Below are 17,088 nucleotides of genomic sequence, written 5' to 3' on the forward strand. Positions count from 1 at the left end.
CTAATTTTGTCTTAATTTAATGTAGAAATCATTAAAAATCGGCAAAAAATACATAAGAAATACATCATTACACTAGTATTCCTTAGTAAAAGTGATGAAGGAGAGCTAAACATAAACCCCATAAAATAGGCAAAACCTGAGAGGTCCGCGTACATGAGAAATTTCGATTTTTGCAATGTGCTAATTTTGTCTTAATTTAATGTAGAAATCATTAAAAATCGGCCAAAAATACATAAGAAATACATAATTACACTAGTATTCCTTAGTAAAAGTGATGAAGGAGAGCTAAACATAAACCCCATAAAATAGGCAAAACCTGAGAGGTCCGCGTACATGAGAAAATTCGATTTTTGCAATGTGCTAATTTTGTCTTAATTTAATGTAGAAATCATTAAAAATCGGCCAAAAATACATAAGAAATACATCATTACACTAGTATTCCTTAGTAAAAGTGATGAAGGAGAGCTAAACATAAACCCCATAAAATAGGCAAAACCTGAGAGGTCCGCGTACATGAGAAAATTCGATTTTTGCAATGTGCTAATTTTGTCTTAATTTAATGTAGAAATCATTAAAAATCGGCCAAAAATACATAAGAAATACATCATTACACTAGTATTCCTTAGTAAAAGTGATGAAGGAGAGCTAAACATAAACCCCATAAAATAGGCACAACCTGAGAGGTCCGCGTACATGAGAAATTTCGATTTTTGCAATGTGCTAATTTTGTCTTAATTTAATGTAGAAATCATTAAAAATCGGCCAAAAATACATAAGAAATACATAATTACACTAGTATTCCTTAGTAAAAGTGATGAAGGAGAGCTAAACATAAACCCCATAAAATAGGCAAAACCTGAGAGGTCCGCGTGCATGAGAAAATTCGATTTTTGCAATGTGCTAATTTTGTCTTAATTTAATGTAGAAATCATTAAAAATCGGCCAAAAATACATAAGAAATACATCATTACACTAGTATTCCTTAGTAAAAGTTATTAAAGAGAGCTAAACATAAACCCCATGAAATAGGCACAACCTGAGAGGTCCGCGTACATGAGAAATTTCGATTTTTGCAATGTGCTAATTTTGTCTTAATTTAATGTAGAAATCATTAAAAATCGGCCAAAAATACATAAGAAATACATCATTACACTAGTATTCCTTAGTAAAAGTTATGAAGGAGAGCTAAACATAAACCCCATAAAATAGGCAAAACCTGAGAGGTCCGCGTACATGAGAAAATTCGATTTTTGCAATGTGCTAATTTTGTCTTAATTTAATGTAGAAATCATTAAAAATCGGCCAAAAATACATAAGAAATACATCATTACACTAGTATTCCTTAGTAAAAGTGATTAATGAGAGCTAAACACAAACCCCATAAAATACGCAAAACCTGAGAGGTCCGCGTACATGAGAAATTTCGATTTTTGCAATGTACTAATTTTGTCTTAATTTAATGTAGAAATCATTAAGAATCGGCCAAAAATACATAATAAATACATCATTACACTAGTATTCCTTAGTAAAAGTTATGAAGGAGAGCTAAAAATAAACCACATAAAAAAGGCAAAACCTGAGAGGTCCGCGTACATGAGAAATTTCGATTTTTGCAATGTGCTAATTTTGTCCTGATTTTATGTAGAAATCATTAAAAATCGGCCAAAAATACATAAGAAATACATCATTACACTAGTATTCCTTAGTAAAAGTGATCAAGGCGAGCTAAACATAAACCCCATAAAATAGGCAAAACCTGAGAGGTCCGCGTACATGAGAAATTTCGATTTTTGCAATGTGCTAATTTTGTCTAAATTAATGTAGAAATCATTAAAAATCGGCCAAAAATACATAAGAAATACATCATTACACTAGTATTCCTTAGTAAAAGTGATTAATGAGAGCTAAACACAAACCCCATAAAATAGGCAAAACCTGAGAGGTCCGCGTACATGAGAAATTTCGATTTTTGCAATGTGCTAATTTTGTCTTAATTTAATGTAGAAATCATTAAAAATCGGCCAAAAATACATAAGAAATACATCATTACACTAGTATTCCTTAGTAAAAGTGATGAAGGAGAGCTAAACATAAACCCCATAAAATAGGCAAAACCTGAGAGGTCCGCGTACATGAGAAAATTCGATTTTTGCAATGTGCTAATTTTGTCTTAATTTAATGTAGAAATCATTAAAAATCGGCCAAAAATACATAAGAAATACATCATTACACTAGTATTCCTTAGTAAAAGTTATTAAAGAGAGCTAAACATAAACCCCATGAAATAGGCAAAACCTGAGAGGTCCGCGTACATGAGAAATTTCGATTTTTGCAATGTGCTAATTTTGTCTTAATTTAATGTAGAAATCATTAAAAATCGGCCAAAAATACATAAGAAATACATCATTACACTAGTATTCCTTAGTAAAAGTGATGAAGGAGAGCTAAACATAAACCCCATAAAATAGGCAAAACCTGAGAGGTCCGCGTACATGAGAAAATTCGATTTTTGCAATGTGCTAATTTTGTCTTAATTTAATGTAGAAATCATTAAAAATCGGCAAAAAATACATAAGAAATACATCATTACACTAGTATTCCTTAGTAAAAGTGATTAATGAGAGCTAAACACAAACCCCATAAAATACGCAAAACCTGAGAGGTCCGCGTACATGAGAAATTTCGATTTTTGCAATGTACTAATTTTGTCTTAATTTAATGTAGAAATCATTAAGAATCGGCCAAAAATACATAATAAATACATCATTACACTAGTATTCCTTAGTAAAAGTTATGAAGGAGAGCTAAACATAAACCACATAAAAAAGGCAAAACCTGAGAGGTCCGCGTACATGAGAAATTTCGATTTTTGCAATGTGCGAATTTTGTCCTGATTTTATGTAGAAATCATTAAAAATCGGCCAAAAATACATAAGAAATACATCATTACACTAGTATTCCTAAGTAAAAGTGATCAAGGAGAGCTAAACATAAACCCCATAAAATAGGCAAAACCTGAGAGGTCCGCGTACATGAGAAATTTCGATTTTTGCAATGTGCTAATTTTGTCTTAATTTAATGTAGAAATCATTACAAATCGGCCAAAAATACATAAGAAATACATCATTACACTAGTATTCCTTAGTAAAAGTTATGAAGGAGAGCAAAACATAAACCCCAGGAAATAGGCAGAACCTGAGAGGACCGCGTACATGAGAAATTTCGATTTTTGCAATGTGCTAATTTTGTCTTAATTTAATGTAGAAATCATTAAAAATCGGCCAAAAATACATAAGAAATACATCATTACACTAGTATTCCTTAGTAAAAGTTATGAAGGAGAGCTAAACATAAACCCCATAAAATAGGCACAACCTGAGAGGTCCGCGTACATGAGAAATTTCGATTTTTGCAATGTGCTAATTTTGTCTTAATTTAATGTAGAAATCATTAAAAATCGGCCAAAAATACATAAGAAATACATCATTACACTAGTATTCCTTAGTAAAAGTTATTAATGAGAGCTAAAAATGAACCCCATAAAATAGGCAAAACCTGAGAGGTCCGCGTACATGAGAAATTTCGATTTTTGCAATGTGCTAATTTTGTCTTAATTTAATGTAGAAATCATTAAAAATCGGCCAAAAATACATCTGAAATACATCATTACACTAGTATTCCTGAGTAAAAGTTATTAAGGAGAGCTAAACATAAACCCCAGGAAATAGGCAAAACCTGAGAGGTCCGCGTGCATGAGAAATTTCGATTTTTGCAATGTGCTAATTTTGTCTTAATTTAATGTAGAAATCATTAAAAATCGGCCAAAAATACATAAGAAATACATCATTACACTAATATTCCTTAGTAAAAGTGATGAAGGAGAGCTAAACATAAACCCCATAAAACAGGCAAAACCTGAGAATCCGCGTACATGAGAAATTTCGATTTTTGCAATATGCTAATTTTGTCTTAATTTAATGTAGAAATCATTAAAAATCGGCCAAAAATACATAAGAAATACATCATTACACTAGTATTCCTTAGTAAAAGTGATGAACGAGAGGTAAACATAAACCCCATTAAATAGGCAAAACCTGAGAGGTCCGCGTACATGAGAAATTTCGATTGTTGCAATGTGCTAATTTTGTCTTAATTTAATGTAGAAATCATTAAAAATCGGCCAAAAATACATAAGAAATACATCATTGCACTAGTATTCCTTAGTAAAAGTGATTAAGCACAGCTATTCAGGAACCCTTTGAAATAGGCAAAACCTGAGAGGTCCGTGTACATGAGAAATTTCGATTTTTGCAATGTGCTAATTTTGTCTTAATTTAATGTTGAAATCATTAAAAATCGGCCAAAAATACATAAGAAATACATCATTACACTAGTATTCCTTAGTAAAAGTGATGAAGGAGAGCTAAACATAAACCCCATAAAATAGGCAAAACCTGAGAGGTCCGCGTACATGAGAAATTTCGATTTTTGCAATGTGCTAATTTTGTCTTAATTTAATGTAGAAATCATTAAAAATCGGACAAAAATACATAAGAAATACATCATTACACTAGTATTCCTTAGTAAAATTATGAAGCATAGCTAAACATAAACCCCATAAAATAGGCAAAACGTGAGAGGTCCGCGTACATGAGAAATTTCGATTTTTACAATGTTCTAATTTTGTCTTCATTTAATGTTGAAATCATTAAAAATCGGCCAAAAATACATAAGAAATACATCATGACACTAGTATTCCTTAGTAAAAGTGATAGAGAGCAATTAAACATGAACCCCATAAAATAGGCAAAACCTGAGAGGTCCGCATACATGTGAAATTTGTATTTTTGCAATGTGCTAATATTGTCTTAATTTAATGTTGAAATCAGTAAAAATCGGCCAAAAATACATAAGAAATACAAAATACTGTGAAAATCATCAAATCTGACATGTCCGCACATGTTAAAAATTGAGATTTTTTGAATGTTTTTATTTTATCTTCATCATGTGTTCAAAAGAATAAAAATAGGCCAAAAATACATGAGAAATTCATCCTTTTTTTGTATTCTAAAGGAAACTTCATAAAAAGGGGGGAAAAAATACTGTGAAAAGCATCAAATGTAAAAATTGAGATTTTTTTAATGTTTTTATTTTGTCTTCATTATGTCTTAAAAAGAAAGAAAACTACTCAAAAATACATGAGAAATTCATCCTTTTCTTGTATTTTAAAGGAAACTTTATAAAAAGAGAAAAAAACATACTGCGAAATCATCAAATCTGACATGTCAGCGTATGTGAAAAGTTGAGATTTTTTGAATGTTTGAATTTTATCTTCATTATGTGTTCAAAAGAATAAATCCAGTCAAAAATACACGAGAAATGCATCCTTTTCTTGTATTCTAAAGGAAACTGTGTAAAAGGATAAAAACAAAATACTGCGAAAAGCATAAAATCTGACAGGTCCGCGTATGTTAAAAATTGAGATTGTTCGATGTTTGCTCCCCTGAGCCGCGTGTGTCTGTCTGCTCCAATACACGCTGGTCTATTTCGCATCTTTGTCTGTACACGTCCATTTTTTTTCAACTGCACTTTTTCTTCTGCATTGACCCCATAGTGTCCTTTTTTTTCTTTTTCTTTTTTTTGCCTACTGTCCATGCTGGTATTTACCTTGCCTTCCATAACAACATTCTTTGCAAGAATTTAATTGACCCTTCCTGGGGTCATAAAAGAAAACAAGAAAATGAAACCCAAAAGTTCACACAATAAAACATGAATAATTAAATTCAAATAAAAATGTTTATAGTCTGTGTTATATATATATAATTTTTTACATTTTTTGTTGCTTTTTTATACATTTTTTTTGTTGTTTTTTACTACATTTTTTGTTATTTTTCATACATCTTTTGTTGTTTTTTTTATACATTTTGTTTGGTCATATTTAATGTGTCTTTTCGAAATATTGAAATACATTGAAAGAGAAAAACGTCATTGAACTGTAAATAAAGGGATGTATATGTCTTGAGGAGATTTTCAGAAATTTCTCCGTGGCTCGGTTGTGCAAGAATACAGTTTTAAATGTAAAAACTATTTTACAAAATCAGTAAAATCATTGCAAGACCAAATCAGTGTTTGCATAATCCTTGATGTTTATTTCTCTTGAGTCAATAAATTTGCCAAACTGAATGTTTATTGCTTTTTGACAGTCTTCATGCTATAATGTTGTGGTCTAAGATATTTTTATACATATTTTCTTATTTTATTCTTTTACATCAACCCTCGATTCTCTCTCAATAGCCTATCAGTCATAACATGTATATCTTTCCTTGCTCATTGATAGATTCTTACACCAACGGACCAAATAGTTTGCTTTTGGTTAAAACTTCTTTGAAATCGTTCACTTAATTAGTTATCATAACTTTTTTCTAGTCCTATGACTCATTTGTCTTTTTATTGCTCAGCTAGTTTTAACGAAATTATTTGAGAGAACACTAGATAACCTAACCCTTTGTTTAGTCCATGGCCACTTTTTGTCTTAACGGTTCAGCCCCTGTTTGGCGAGATTATTCAAGACAATTTTGTCTTATTTTTGTCTCTTAAGTGCTCAATCACTTTTGACTAGATTATTTGAGATAATTACGGTTGACACCTGACCCAACGGGCCAGAGGTATTATCTATACTCCTGACTTAATCGGATATTATACAACAATTATTGCATTTCCTCCTTTTCATGTTACAATATAGCTTGACCTCATCCTTTAGCATTGGCAGCTCTATCTAATGTGAGCACTGTTTCCTCGCTCACTACTCTCTTTAAGCTATCCTCTAAGCTTCTGTGTTCGTCCCATCACAGAATCCCATCAAAAGCTAACTTCTGATGGAAATTTAATCTGTTGTCTGAATTCTTTCTCTACAGAAAAAAAAATTGTCGATATTTACAAACTCTATCTCTATAACCGAGGACTGTGAGCACCCTAAATATTTAACAGGTACTTATCTTGCTACCATAGCGGCAATGCAAGCTGCTGTGCTTTATCGAGATAAAGAGTTTCAGTTTCCAAGAATAATTTCTTTCATTTTAATTGCTTTATCTGACAGCCATACAGTCTTGCTTTCAATGTATTTCATAATTAAACGAACGACTTAAAATTTGAATATTTCAGTGTCCAGTATTTATCTGAATCCAAGTAGCAAAATACCGACAAACAAAAGCATCACACACGCTTAAAAGCCTCGCAAATAAAACGAAATTATTTATAAGTCGCTCAGTGCTAAAAATGAACGTATCTTTTGTTTTTCCGTTTCTTCTTTTTTTTTTTAAATTAAAAAATACATCTTCATATTTAATAATCATTTTTTCACAATGACAGGATTACTAGTCAATTATAAACGAACCAGAACAAAATTACTACTCTTTATAGAAATAAAGTCAGGCTTATATTTTTAGTACTTTTTCACGCGTTATAATTGTTTAAACATTTATTCCAATCTTGCAAAACCTCCAGCCAAGTTGTTTCAAATTTTCAAATTATAGTAATCCATAACAATAAAACTAGAGATACCACTTAAACAGTCCAAATAAAAACTTACAAAAATATGTTCCCGTCAAAACGGTTTATTGTAAATTCCTATCTACAACAAAACAAGCTATTTCATACATTAAAGAAAATTTGTCTTTAACACAACATTGACAGTAAACCACAGTCCACACAAAACAAGAAAATATGACTGACAGGCCCGAAGAAAATTCAAAGGTGAGCAGACAAGAAGAAAAGAGGCGAACAATTGATGTAATATGTTTTTTTTTTCAAGTTTTACACTCTCGGCCTGTATTTTTGTTTTGTTTTGTTTCTTTTATGCCTCCTCTTTTTCGACTGCATTTTTCCGTGGTAACGTTTATTTTTCTTTCTTTTTTTCTTCATATTGACCTTTTTTTGGTAAAAGATCTAGTCACATCATCCAAAATAAATGTAATGTGATGCGATGCTACATTTGACTTTAAAAATAAAGCTGGAATAAATAAAATTTCAGGTCGGCATTTTCTCTCTTTTAACACATAGTTGTGTATACTATTGTTCTTTCTCCCCATCTGAACACCAGCTTAAAGAGTCTCTCGCTGCCACTGCGGGGCCACATGTCCATTTCCCCTGATGCGTTTTTCTTTCTGCTCTGACCACGTGGTGTTCTATTTTTCTTTTTCTTGTCATGCCAGTTCATGCACACTTCCTAATTTGCATATGTGCCTTTTTTTGGCTACTGCTGCTAATATGACCACAAGCAAACTATCTTACAGCTCCTGCTGATATTTTCCCACGTGCTCATATGCGTTCTATTAGAGTAAGACACACAATGGTAAAAATTATCACTTAGCTTTTTTGATGGTGATTGCAAACGTCAATCGAATTGGAAATTGTCATCTCTTAAATTGAAATTACATATCCGTTGGAATCATAAAAATGTGTGGAATGATGATATCTACACCTTTGAAAAGCCCTGTCAATGTTGCTTCTAGGATGTTGTTCATTAATTTTTTACTGTAATCTGTGTGCCATTGCAAATCTTGAGCTGGTTGATATTTCGCAACACGATAATTTGTACACTAATTTTCAGTTGAAATATATGTGGTGACATTCCTGTTGAATCTCGTGAATTAAAACATTCTGGCGGGTAATTATTAATCGGTTCCTTTGTTTCGACAGACTTTTATGTGACTATCTCACTTTTAATATTAAGCTGAATAATATTGTTAAGCTCGTGGACGTCTTTGTTTTTGACTGCAAGGATAAATTGGGCACTTAGCGAACTGGAATTTTTATATTAAGTTAAATATCTGGAAATACTTTTTAAGCAACTTTTCTTTTGATGTAACTAAATTACAGAAGTTATAAGGCAATGGAATTCACCCTGAAGTCAGATCAACCGACACTTTTCCGTTCCCAAATTATATATATATATAATCTGATTTTATTGTTTTCGAGAGATTAAAGTAACCAATGAAGTTTAATAAGGTTATTACAAGAGTATTACAATACTGAAGGAGAGCAAGGTATACTCTTTATTTGTTTTTACATAAGCAATATGTTGCTACACATTCACGAGCATGTTTCGGTCAGCTAGTTACTAGCAACTAGAGACCTCTTTAGGCGATACAGCTTATATGAAGGCTAACTTATACGAAAGCAAAGATTGCAAACTAGCTGACTGAAACATGCTCATGAATGTGTAGTATCATATTACTGCTAATGTAAAAACAAATATATATATATATATATATATATATATATATATATATATATATATATATATATATATATATACAGGGTGTTCCAAAAGTCTTGGGCACATTTTGACATTGAATATCTCTAGAACTAAAAAACACATCTGGTATATCTGGTATATTTTGGTATAGCCTTACAAAAAACTTACTGCATTTAACTTTAAAATGGCACCGCTTTCATTTTACTACCATTCACAATTAAGCAGTTATGCGGACTTGGAATGTGCCCAAGACTTTTGGAACACACTGTATATATATGCAATAACTGTGGCTTTTACAGCAGCATTGCTTCCAACAAAGCCTTCATCAGATGATGACTCTGGGTTCAGGCATGGTTTCAGGGCCGAAGTATCATTACCACTAACCCAGAGCGCCCTAGCAATATCTCAGGATATCACCAGACTTTGTTGGATTGTTGTCAATCTGTTAGATTGCTATATTCAAGATGATGCAGATGGAGACTTGTCTTGTATTTTCTTTATGCATTTTTTTTTGTCTGACGGAGAAAGACGAAGATTATTAAAGCACATGAAGATTGAGTTCGCAATAAAACCTCGGCATCAGATTTTGATAGAAAATACAATTGTTTTCCAGACATTTCTGATACATTCTTCTTGAAGATCTTCATATTTTCCAACTTACACTGATATATATATATATATATATATATATATATATATATATATATATATATATATATATATATATATATATATATATATATATATATATATATATATATATATATATATATATATATATATATATATATATATTCAAGCAAATATTATTAAATACAACGGAGACTTTTTTTCTTATAATTCTTTTTTTTAATTTTTCTAGCCTCCTGAACTTTAAAAGTGAGTGTCCACAAAGGTACAAAATAGCCATAATAAACAATTTACTAAATCGCGCTAAAATGATATCCTCCACAAAAAAAGCACTGCTAATTGAAATAAAAAACATTAAACAAGTACTCATCAATAATCATTTCCCCAATTACATTGTTGATGAACAAATAAAAAAAATGCTACAATCTTCCGATAACCAGAATAATAACGTTAGCCAACACCGCAATGCAAACCCCATTAATATATTTTACCAAAATCAAATGACGCCTAATTTCAGAATCGAAGAAAATGCAATAAAAAATATTATACGAAGATACTTGACGCCTGTTGATAGTAATTTTAAAATTAAATTTATTATCTATTATAGGAAATTTCGAACACAAAACCTTGTGGTTAAAAACAACTCTTCACCGGCGATAAAAGCGTTGGAACAAACCAATGTAGTGTATAAATTTAAATGCTCTATTGGAGAATGTAACTCCAAAAATAATACATACATTGGGCATACAACAACAACGTTGTCCCGGCGAATAACTATGCACCTTAACGACACAAGCGCGATTTACAAACATTTAAAAAAAGAACATAGCTGTCCCCCCTCCAATGTTAGAAAGGTCCTCGTTGACAACACAAAAATTATACAACGGGAAAATAATGTAAAAAAATTAAAGATTCTTGAAGCGTCGTACATTAGAACTCTTCAACCTAATATAAATGACATTGCATTTCAAAAAAGTAGTAACGTTCTGAAATGTCTTGCGTAGTCCGTGTTGGACGGACTTCGTACATGGTGTCTACGAACTTGCTGGTTTTAACACTCGAATTTTTAATCGACTTTTATTCTTAATCGACTTTTATTTTAACTCATCACTGACTATATATATTTTAGTTTTCATTTTCAATCCTCATTTTCGCAATCCTGTATTTTTAACACCTGATGATGATTCATGGACGAATCGAAAGCGCTCGCAACAGCAACATGTATGGATCCTTTATTAATATTTTTGATTTTGAAACAAAAAAGACAATACGAAAAATTGAAAAATTAAAAAAAAAGAATTATAAGAAAAAAAGTCTCCGTTGTATTTAATAATATTTGCTTGAATGAAAAAATGCTGCCTAAATATATATATATATATATATATATATATATATATATATATATATATATATATATATATATATATATGTAATATACTGAGTTCGTGTAATCCAGTAAATTTTCATATACCAATAAGTTTTAAGCCAAAAAGAGTTGACTTAAAGAGTAAGCTACAAAAGTATCATATTCCATAATTGAGCATCAATATACTGTGTAAGTAAAATCAAGACTTCAAAAAGTGTTGATGGCAACAAAAGGTGTATTTCATTTTACGTTACAATTGTTTCCATGTCCAGTCTTTCTCTTCAAAAATGCTCTATTGTCAAAAGTATTTTTATTCATAAAGTCTGAAGAAATGCTGGTTTTTGAAAATTTTCAAACGATATAATGTTTGAAATTGTCGACTGAACATGGAAACAATTGTAAAGTAAATTGAAATACAGTTTTTGTTGCCATCAACACCTTTTTTGAAGTCTTGATTTTGCTTACACAGTATATATATATATATATATATATATATATATATATATGTATATATAAACTCAAAAGTAGTAAAAATAGGATGAAAAGTGCTCAATGCGTTAGTAGAGCTGGATATGTTTTTATTTTACAACCTCAAGTGTTAATTTAGGTCATTGCGATCGTTTCAGTAAACATTTTTTTGTTTGCTTCAAAACCATCTGAGGAGGTAAACAGAAAAATGTTTGCCGAAACGATCGTAATGGATCAAGTTAACACTTGAGGTTGTAAAATAAACACACACACACACACACACACACACACGCATATGCATATATATATATATATATATATATATATATATATATATATATATACACGAATGAGTTAAATCACATAACAGATATTCAAGCGATTTGTCTTATTAACTATTACAGTGAGATAATATTTAAACATTACCTATATTAAAAAGAACACAGAGTACACATTTCCCACTTAAACCTGACCAACACGAGGTCGTTTATGATGCGGTAATCTTTGAATAAACCTTGACCGTAATCTGACACCCACCCCTCCAAAGAAACTCAATAGCTACAATTGGCTTACGATGCCAGCCCTCACAGATTTTGCCTTCCCTTTTCCCTTTTTTCTTTTTCTATTTCTTTTCTGCTTTCCCCTCTTTCTTTTTCTCGTTAAACTAGCCTTTTCCCCTCCTTTTTCATCATGTAAAATTATCATCTACAAATCAGAGTAATCCAGCCAGCATTTGTGAACCGATGTTTGTGGGGATCAGACTAGAATGAGACTTTGTCCGAATGTTTATCGAATTGAGATTTGTTGAGTTCGGAGAATTCGGATTCTAAATTTGCATATATGGTTTGACGTATTGAGTTCTGGATATTTGTACATTCGTATACATGTTGTTATAATCGGCAGAGATATATATACAATTCAATTGAATATTGACCTCCAATAAGATACAATGTCTCCGCACCTCCAAAGATTCTGGATTTTTTCTGAACCTCAACAACAGCAGATCTTTACCTCGCCGGAGGTGGTTACCATCTCTCATACACCTGGAAATCGTAGTACGATATCATAACAAATTCTGGGTGTTACCTAAAATTTAGAGCATGTTTCTAATGTAACGGATCCCTCTATTACCTCTAATCTTTCTCTTGGATTATTATTCGTCCAACCTGAAATAATTGAACTCATCCTGGCGTTGGATTACCCAGGCTGTATGATATCCTTTGTCTATAACTTTTAAATACCCTTTAAATAACTTTTTCACCATAGTTGTTGATGAGCAAAATATGTTTATTCATAGCTGACAATTTTTCTAATTGCATTTCATTTCCTCTGATGATGAGGGCCATTATTGAAAATCCATGGATTAAAGAAATGGATATAATTCTTTTCCATATATTCCTCGCTTCAAACAATAAATTCTTAACTTGAATATACCTTTTTATGTATATTTTAAAAGACAGAATTTGACTTTAATCCTTAAACTTATATGAGGAGATGATAAATAGCAAAATAGCATTCTTTACCAAATTGTTATCATACACATTCAAACGAGTATCCTCTCCTCTGTGTGGATGGGGTTATATAAACATGTTGACACACTAGCTCTAACAATGATTAAAACATACACGGAAAAGATAGATTGAAAAATAAATTTATTTTAAAGAAAGTTTGAGAACAGTAATAATAATTACATGGAAAATTAAACCAGTGCATAATCTAATGAATCTATTATATATATATATATACATATATATATATATATATATATATATATATATATATATATATATATATATATATATATATATATATAATCAATAGCAGTAATGAATTCATTTATTAAATAAGCAAAGCTGGAATGTATAGAATCCACTCATAATTAATGAATCTATGAATTACTAAGAAATTCATTAATAACTAATGAATTCATTAATTATTAATGAATCCATTAGTAATTAATGAACCTGTTAGTAAGTATTTAATGAATCTATTCATAATTAATAAATCCATTAATTATTAATGAATCAATTAGTAATTAATGAATTTATTTAACTAATGAACCCATTCATCACATAAAAAATTTGACTTATATAGCATCCATTAATAATTGATGAATCGATGAAATAATCTTGCACGTATATCGGATCAATCAATAACTAACGAATCTATTAATAAGAAATAGATCTATTAAATGAAGAAGAAAATTTTGCACATATATAGAATTCATTAATAACTAAACTGACACGCATATAACATCAATCAATTAAAAAAATATAATCTTAACTTTTACTTTTGATAAGTGCAGCTGGAAAAGTTCAAAAATTTTAGTATGCGTCGTATAAACGTTATAAAGAATAAATTTCATCTTGTGATTTTCCTGTTCAACTTGGGTTCTTGATGAAAATTTGATCCATAATCATCAACAGTGTCTAGCGAAATACACTTTACAGTTGTGAAAACAGTAAAACAATTCCATATTTTCATCTTAACCATTTCATTCTGATATCATAATAATATTTGGTACTTCTGCAGTTTCTGAACTGTTTTGAAATAATAACAGAAACGCATTCCTAACATGGAAGGAAGAGGCTTTGTTAACTATCCTGCACTTTCAACTAACAACTTAATAAACAAAAGATACCGTCAAAATTTAATTTAACTTGAAAATATTATCTAAAAAGTAACTCGGTCTGTAAAATGCAGAAGTACTCAATATTTTGATATCATGTTCTGAAATTAAGAATAAGAATTATTAATCCGCTTAATTGTTCCTTAATTTTTCATTAACTTTTTATTAAATGTTCATTAATTTTTCATTAACTTTTCATTAATTTTTAATTAACTTTGTACTAATTGCCTAATAATGTTTCATTATCTTTTCATTAATTTTTTATTAACTTTATATTAATTGCTTATTAATGTTTCATCAAATTTTAATTAGCTTTATACTAATTGTCTATTAATCTTTCATTAACTTTTCATTAATCGTTAATTAATTTTTCAGTTAATGTTTTATTATCTTTTCAAAATTTGCATGTATCAACTTCATATAATCATAATGGAATGTTTCTTCTATTCATTTGTGTAGGGGCCAAGATTAAGAAATCAACTGTCGGGAAGGTTCCCAGGCCATCACAATCTTGTTAAATGTCACGAAAACTCCTTTGTTGGGTTTGCTGAAAGGAAGACAAAAAAAAAAAATGAATTAATTAAAAAATAAAACATTTTATCTTTTTACTGAGAAAAAAAGCATAGAGAGATGTCACACCCCTACGAACGCCCAATATTTAAAGCGATAAATCCCCGCCCCCTGTAAATATTTTGTAAGGTTTTCCATAAACTACTGGAGATTGTTTTTCATCCTCAAACAAGACATATTGCCACTTAGACGTAAGAAGCTACTATTTGTTTACTGTGGACTATGTGAGGAGATGAGCGAAACGTTTGTCTATATTGCATTTATAGTGCAGTCAGAGAAGAAGGAAATAGGGAGATAATTCCAAAGCCTAGTAGTCAAAAGGAAGAAGCCATTAGAATAAAAGGCTTCTCAACATTTAGGGACCTCAATAGTGAAGGGGTGGGATTTTTCTGCTTGTTGGGTTAGTCAAGTATTTTTTTTTACATAGGAGTCACCTTTTATCAAGGCCGGGAGGCCACTCGAGGATAAGGATTAATGAGTGTGCAGTAGTCAATGGGATAATATCATAGTAATCATTAGTAGTGGAAATATGATAAATTGGATTACTTAAGGGGACGGTTCATCAAAAATTTGTTTACGTTGAACTTGAAGACGACCACATTGTAGTCAGCTGGAAAGCAGGCAAACGGAAGGGAGTTCCACAGGTGTGCAGTTCTAAGAAAGAAGCTTTGTCCATGGAATCTACGTTTAGGTTTAGGCACAGATAAAGAGCTGGAGAAATTATTGATATTGGTTTCAGATAGACGAGTGTTTTTTGTGAAAGTTTGGCGAGGGGAGGGTCATATGTTGGAGCTCAGATGAGCACTTGCCGTGAAAATAAAGATAAAGCAGAGACAGGCTCGCAACGCCTCTTCTGTGGGAAAGAGGTTGCAGAGAAGAGAAAAAGAGCACAAGTTCTACGAGTTCATCGGAACACATTCCATTAAAGTACTTGCAAAACAAGCACAGTGATACAACAAGGAACCGAGGTTGTAGCTCGGTCGATAGTGAAGGACTTATTAGATTGGAGACTTTCTTGAACCTCGTCTAAGAGTGAGAAACTTGTGGTGGATACACCAGCGCAGCTGTGGCAACAATACTCCATGCATGGGCGAATCGTGGTTTTGTAAACATGTACGTTGCTCTCTAGTGTGAGAAATTTGCTAGCATGGTAGAGGAAGCACACCTTCTTTGTAGCAGCTTATATGTGTTCACGTCTATGTTATCTATAATTTTTTTAATTAATTATTCTCGAAAGAGTTTGCATGATGAGCTCTTGGATAGCCCGTTATTTATCACGACAATCGGTGGTTGCGAAAATTAAAGGAAAGAAGCTTAGTCTTAGTAGCATCAAATGTAATTTTATACTACTAAGATCCATTTACATTCCAAACTTTAAAACATAAAACCAAGTGATAACAGGTTTAATCAAAGTAAATTTCAAATGATTGAAAGTAGTTTTTTAGGAATTTTTTTAAAAATGATTATTGAAAAATATTGCAAAGTGTTTACATAGCTGGTTCTTTGGGATAATAGAGGCGCCTGAAACCTTCCTTCCAAAACGAAAAAAAGCTTAGTGTTTCTACTATTTTAAAGCGCTTTTTTTTTCTTTCTTTCTTTTTTTTTTTTGTAAGTTTGAAACACAAGTAGTGGCTAGTTAACTTAGAACAACAAGGGCGCATGGCGGAAATTCTTCAGGGTTTAAATGTATTGTAGTGCTTTTATGGTGGTCAAAAAACGTTTTTCAGTCGCTATATTGCTTCCTATTTACTTGCCTCTCCACCAGGGCAGAGTTAGACACAAGGTCGGTTTTTAATGTAGAGAAGCATTTATTACTAAAAAACGAAATGGTGAAATATAAAGTTAAAGCTAAAAGTATTCTTTTTTTTTTTAATTCAAAGAATTACACAAAAAAATTCAAAGAATTACATAAAAAATTCAAAGAATTATACAAAAATATTCAAAGAAATTTCGAACATTTATTATAAACATAACGAACAAGTGAAAAGGCAAGAAAAAAAAAATAATTGCAACCAAAGGCAAGATAAGTCAACGTAAAAACGAAAGCATTTTTTTTAAACAGCAAAGTTCAAATGTTTGTTTGCATAAAGCAGTTCAACGAATTTTTTTTTTTTAATAAAGAATTATTTTTGTAAATAAAACAATTCGAAGGGGTTAATTTACTTTCTA

The 17,088-nt window shown here is 30.9% G+C and overlaps 1 protein-coding gene across 8 annotated transcripts in view; it reads right to left on the reverse strand.

Annotated features, from left to right (window-relative positions):
• Nucleotides 1-14,606: 14,606 nt before the first annotated feature.
• LOC145286160 (uncharacterized) overlaps nt 14,607-17,088 on the reverse strand; it is a 205,414-nt gene continuing 202,932 nt past the window's right edge. For all 8 annotated transcript variants that reach the window (XM_080134939.1, XM_080134932.1, XM_080134938.1 and 5 more), the window contains one exon: nt 14,607-14,896. In XM_080134939.1, the coding sequence (XP_079991065.1) occupies nt 14,818-14,896 (79 nt within the window). In that variant the 3' untranslated portion in view covers nt 14,607-14,817. The remainder of the gene's footprint in view (nt 14,897-17,088) is intronic.

Source organism: Euprymna scolopes, chromosome 10 (genome assembly GCF_053919585.1).
Source record: "Euprymna scolopes isolate OS-2025 chromosome 10, ASM5391958v1, whole genome shotgun sequence".
In the NCBI taxonomy this organism is placed as follows: domain Eukaryota; kingdom Metazoa; phylum Mollusca; class Cephalopoda; order Sepiida; family Sepiolidae; genus Euprymna; species Euprymna scolopes.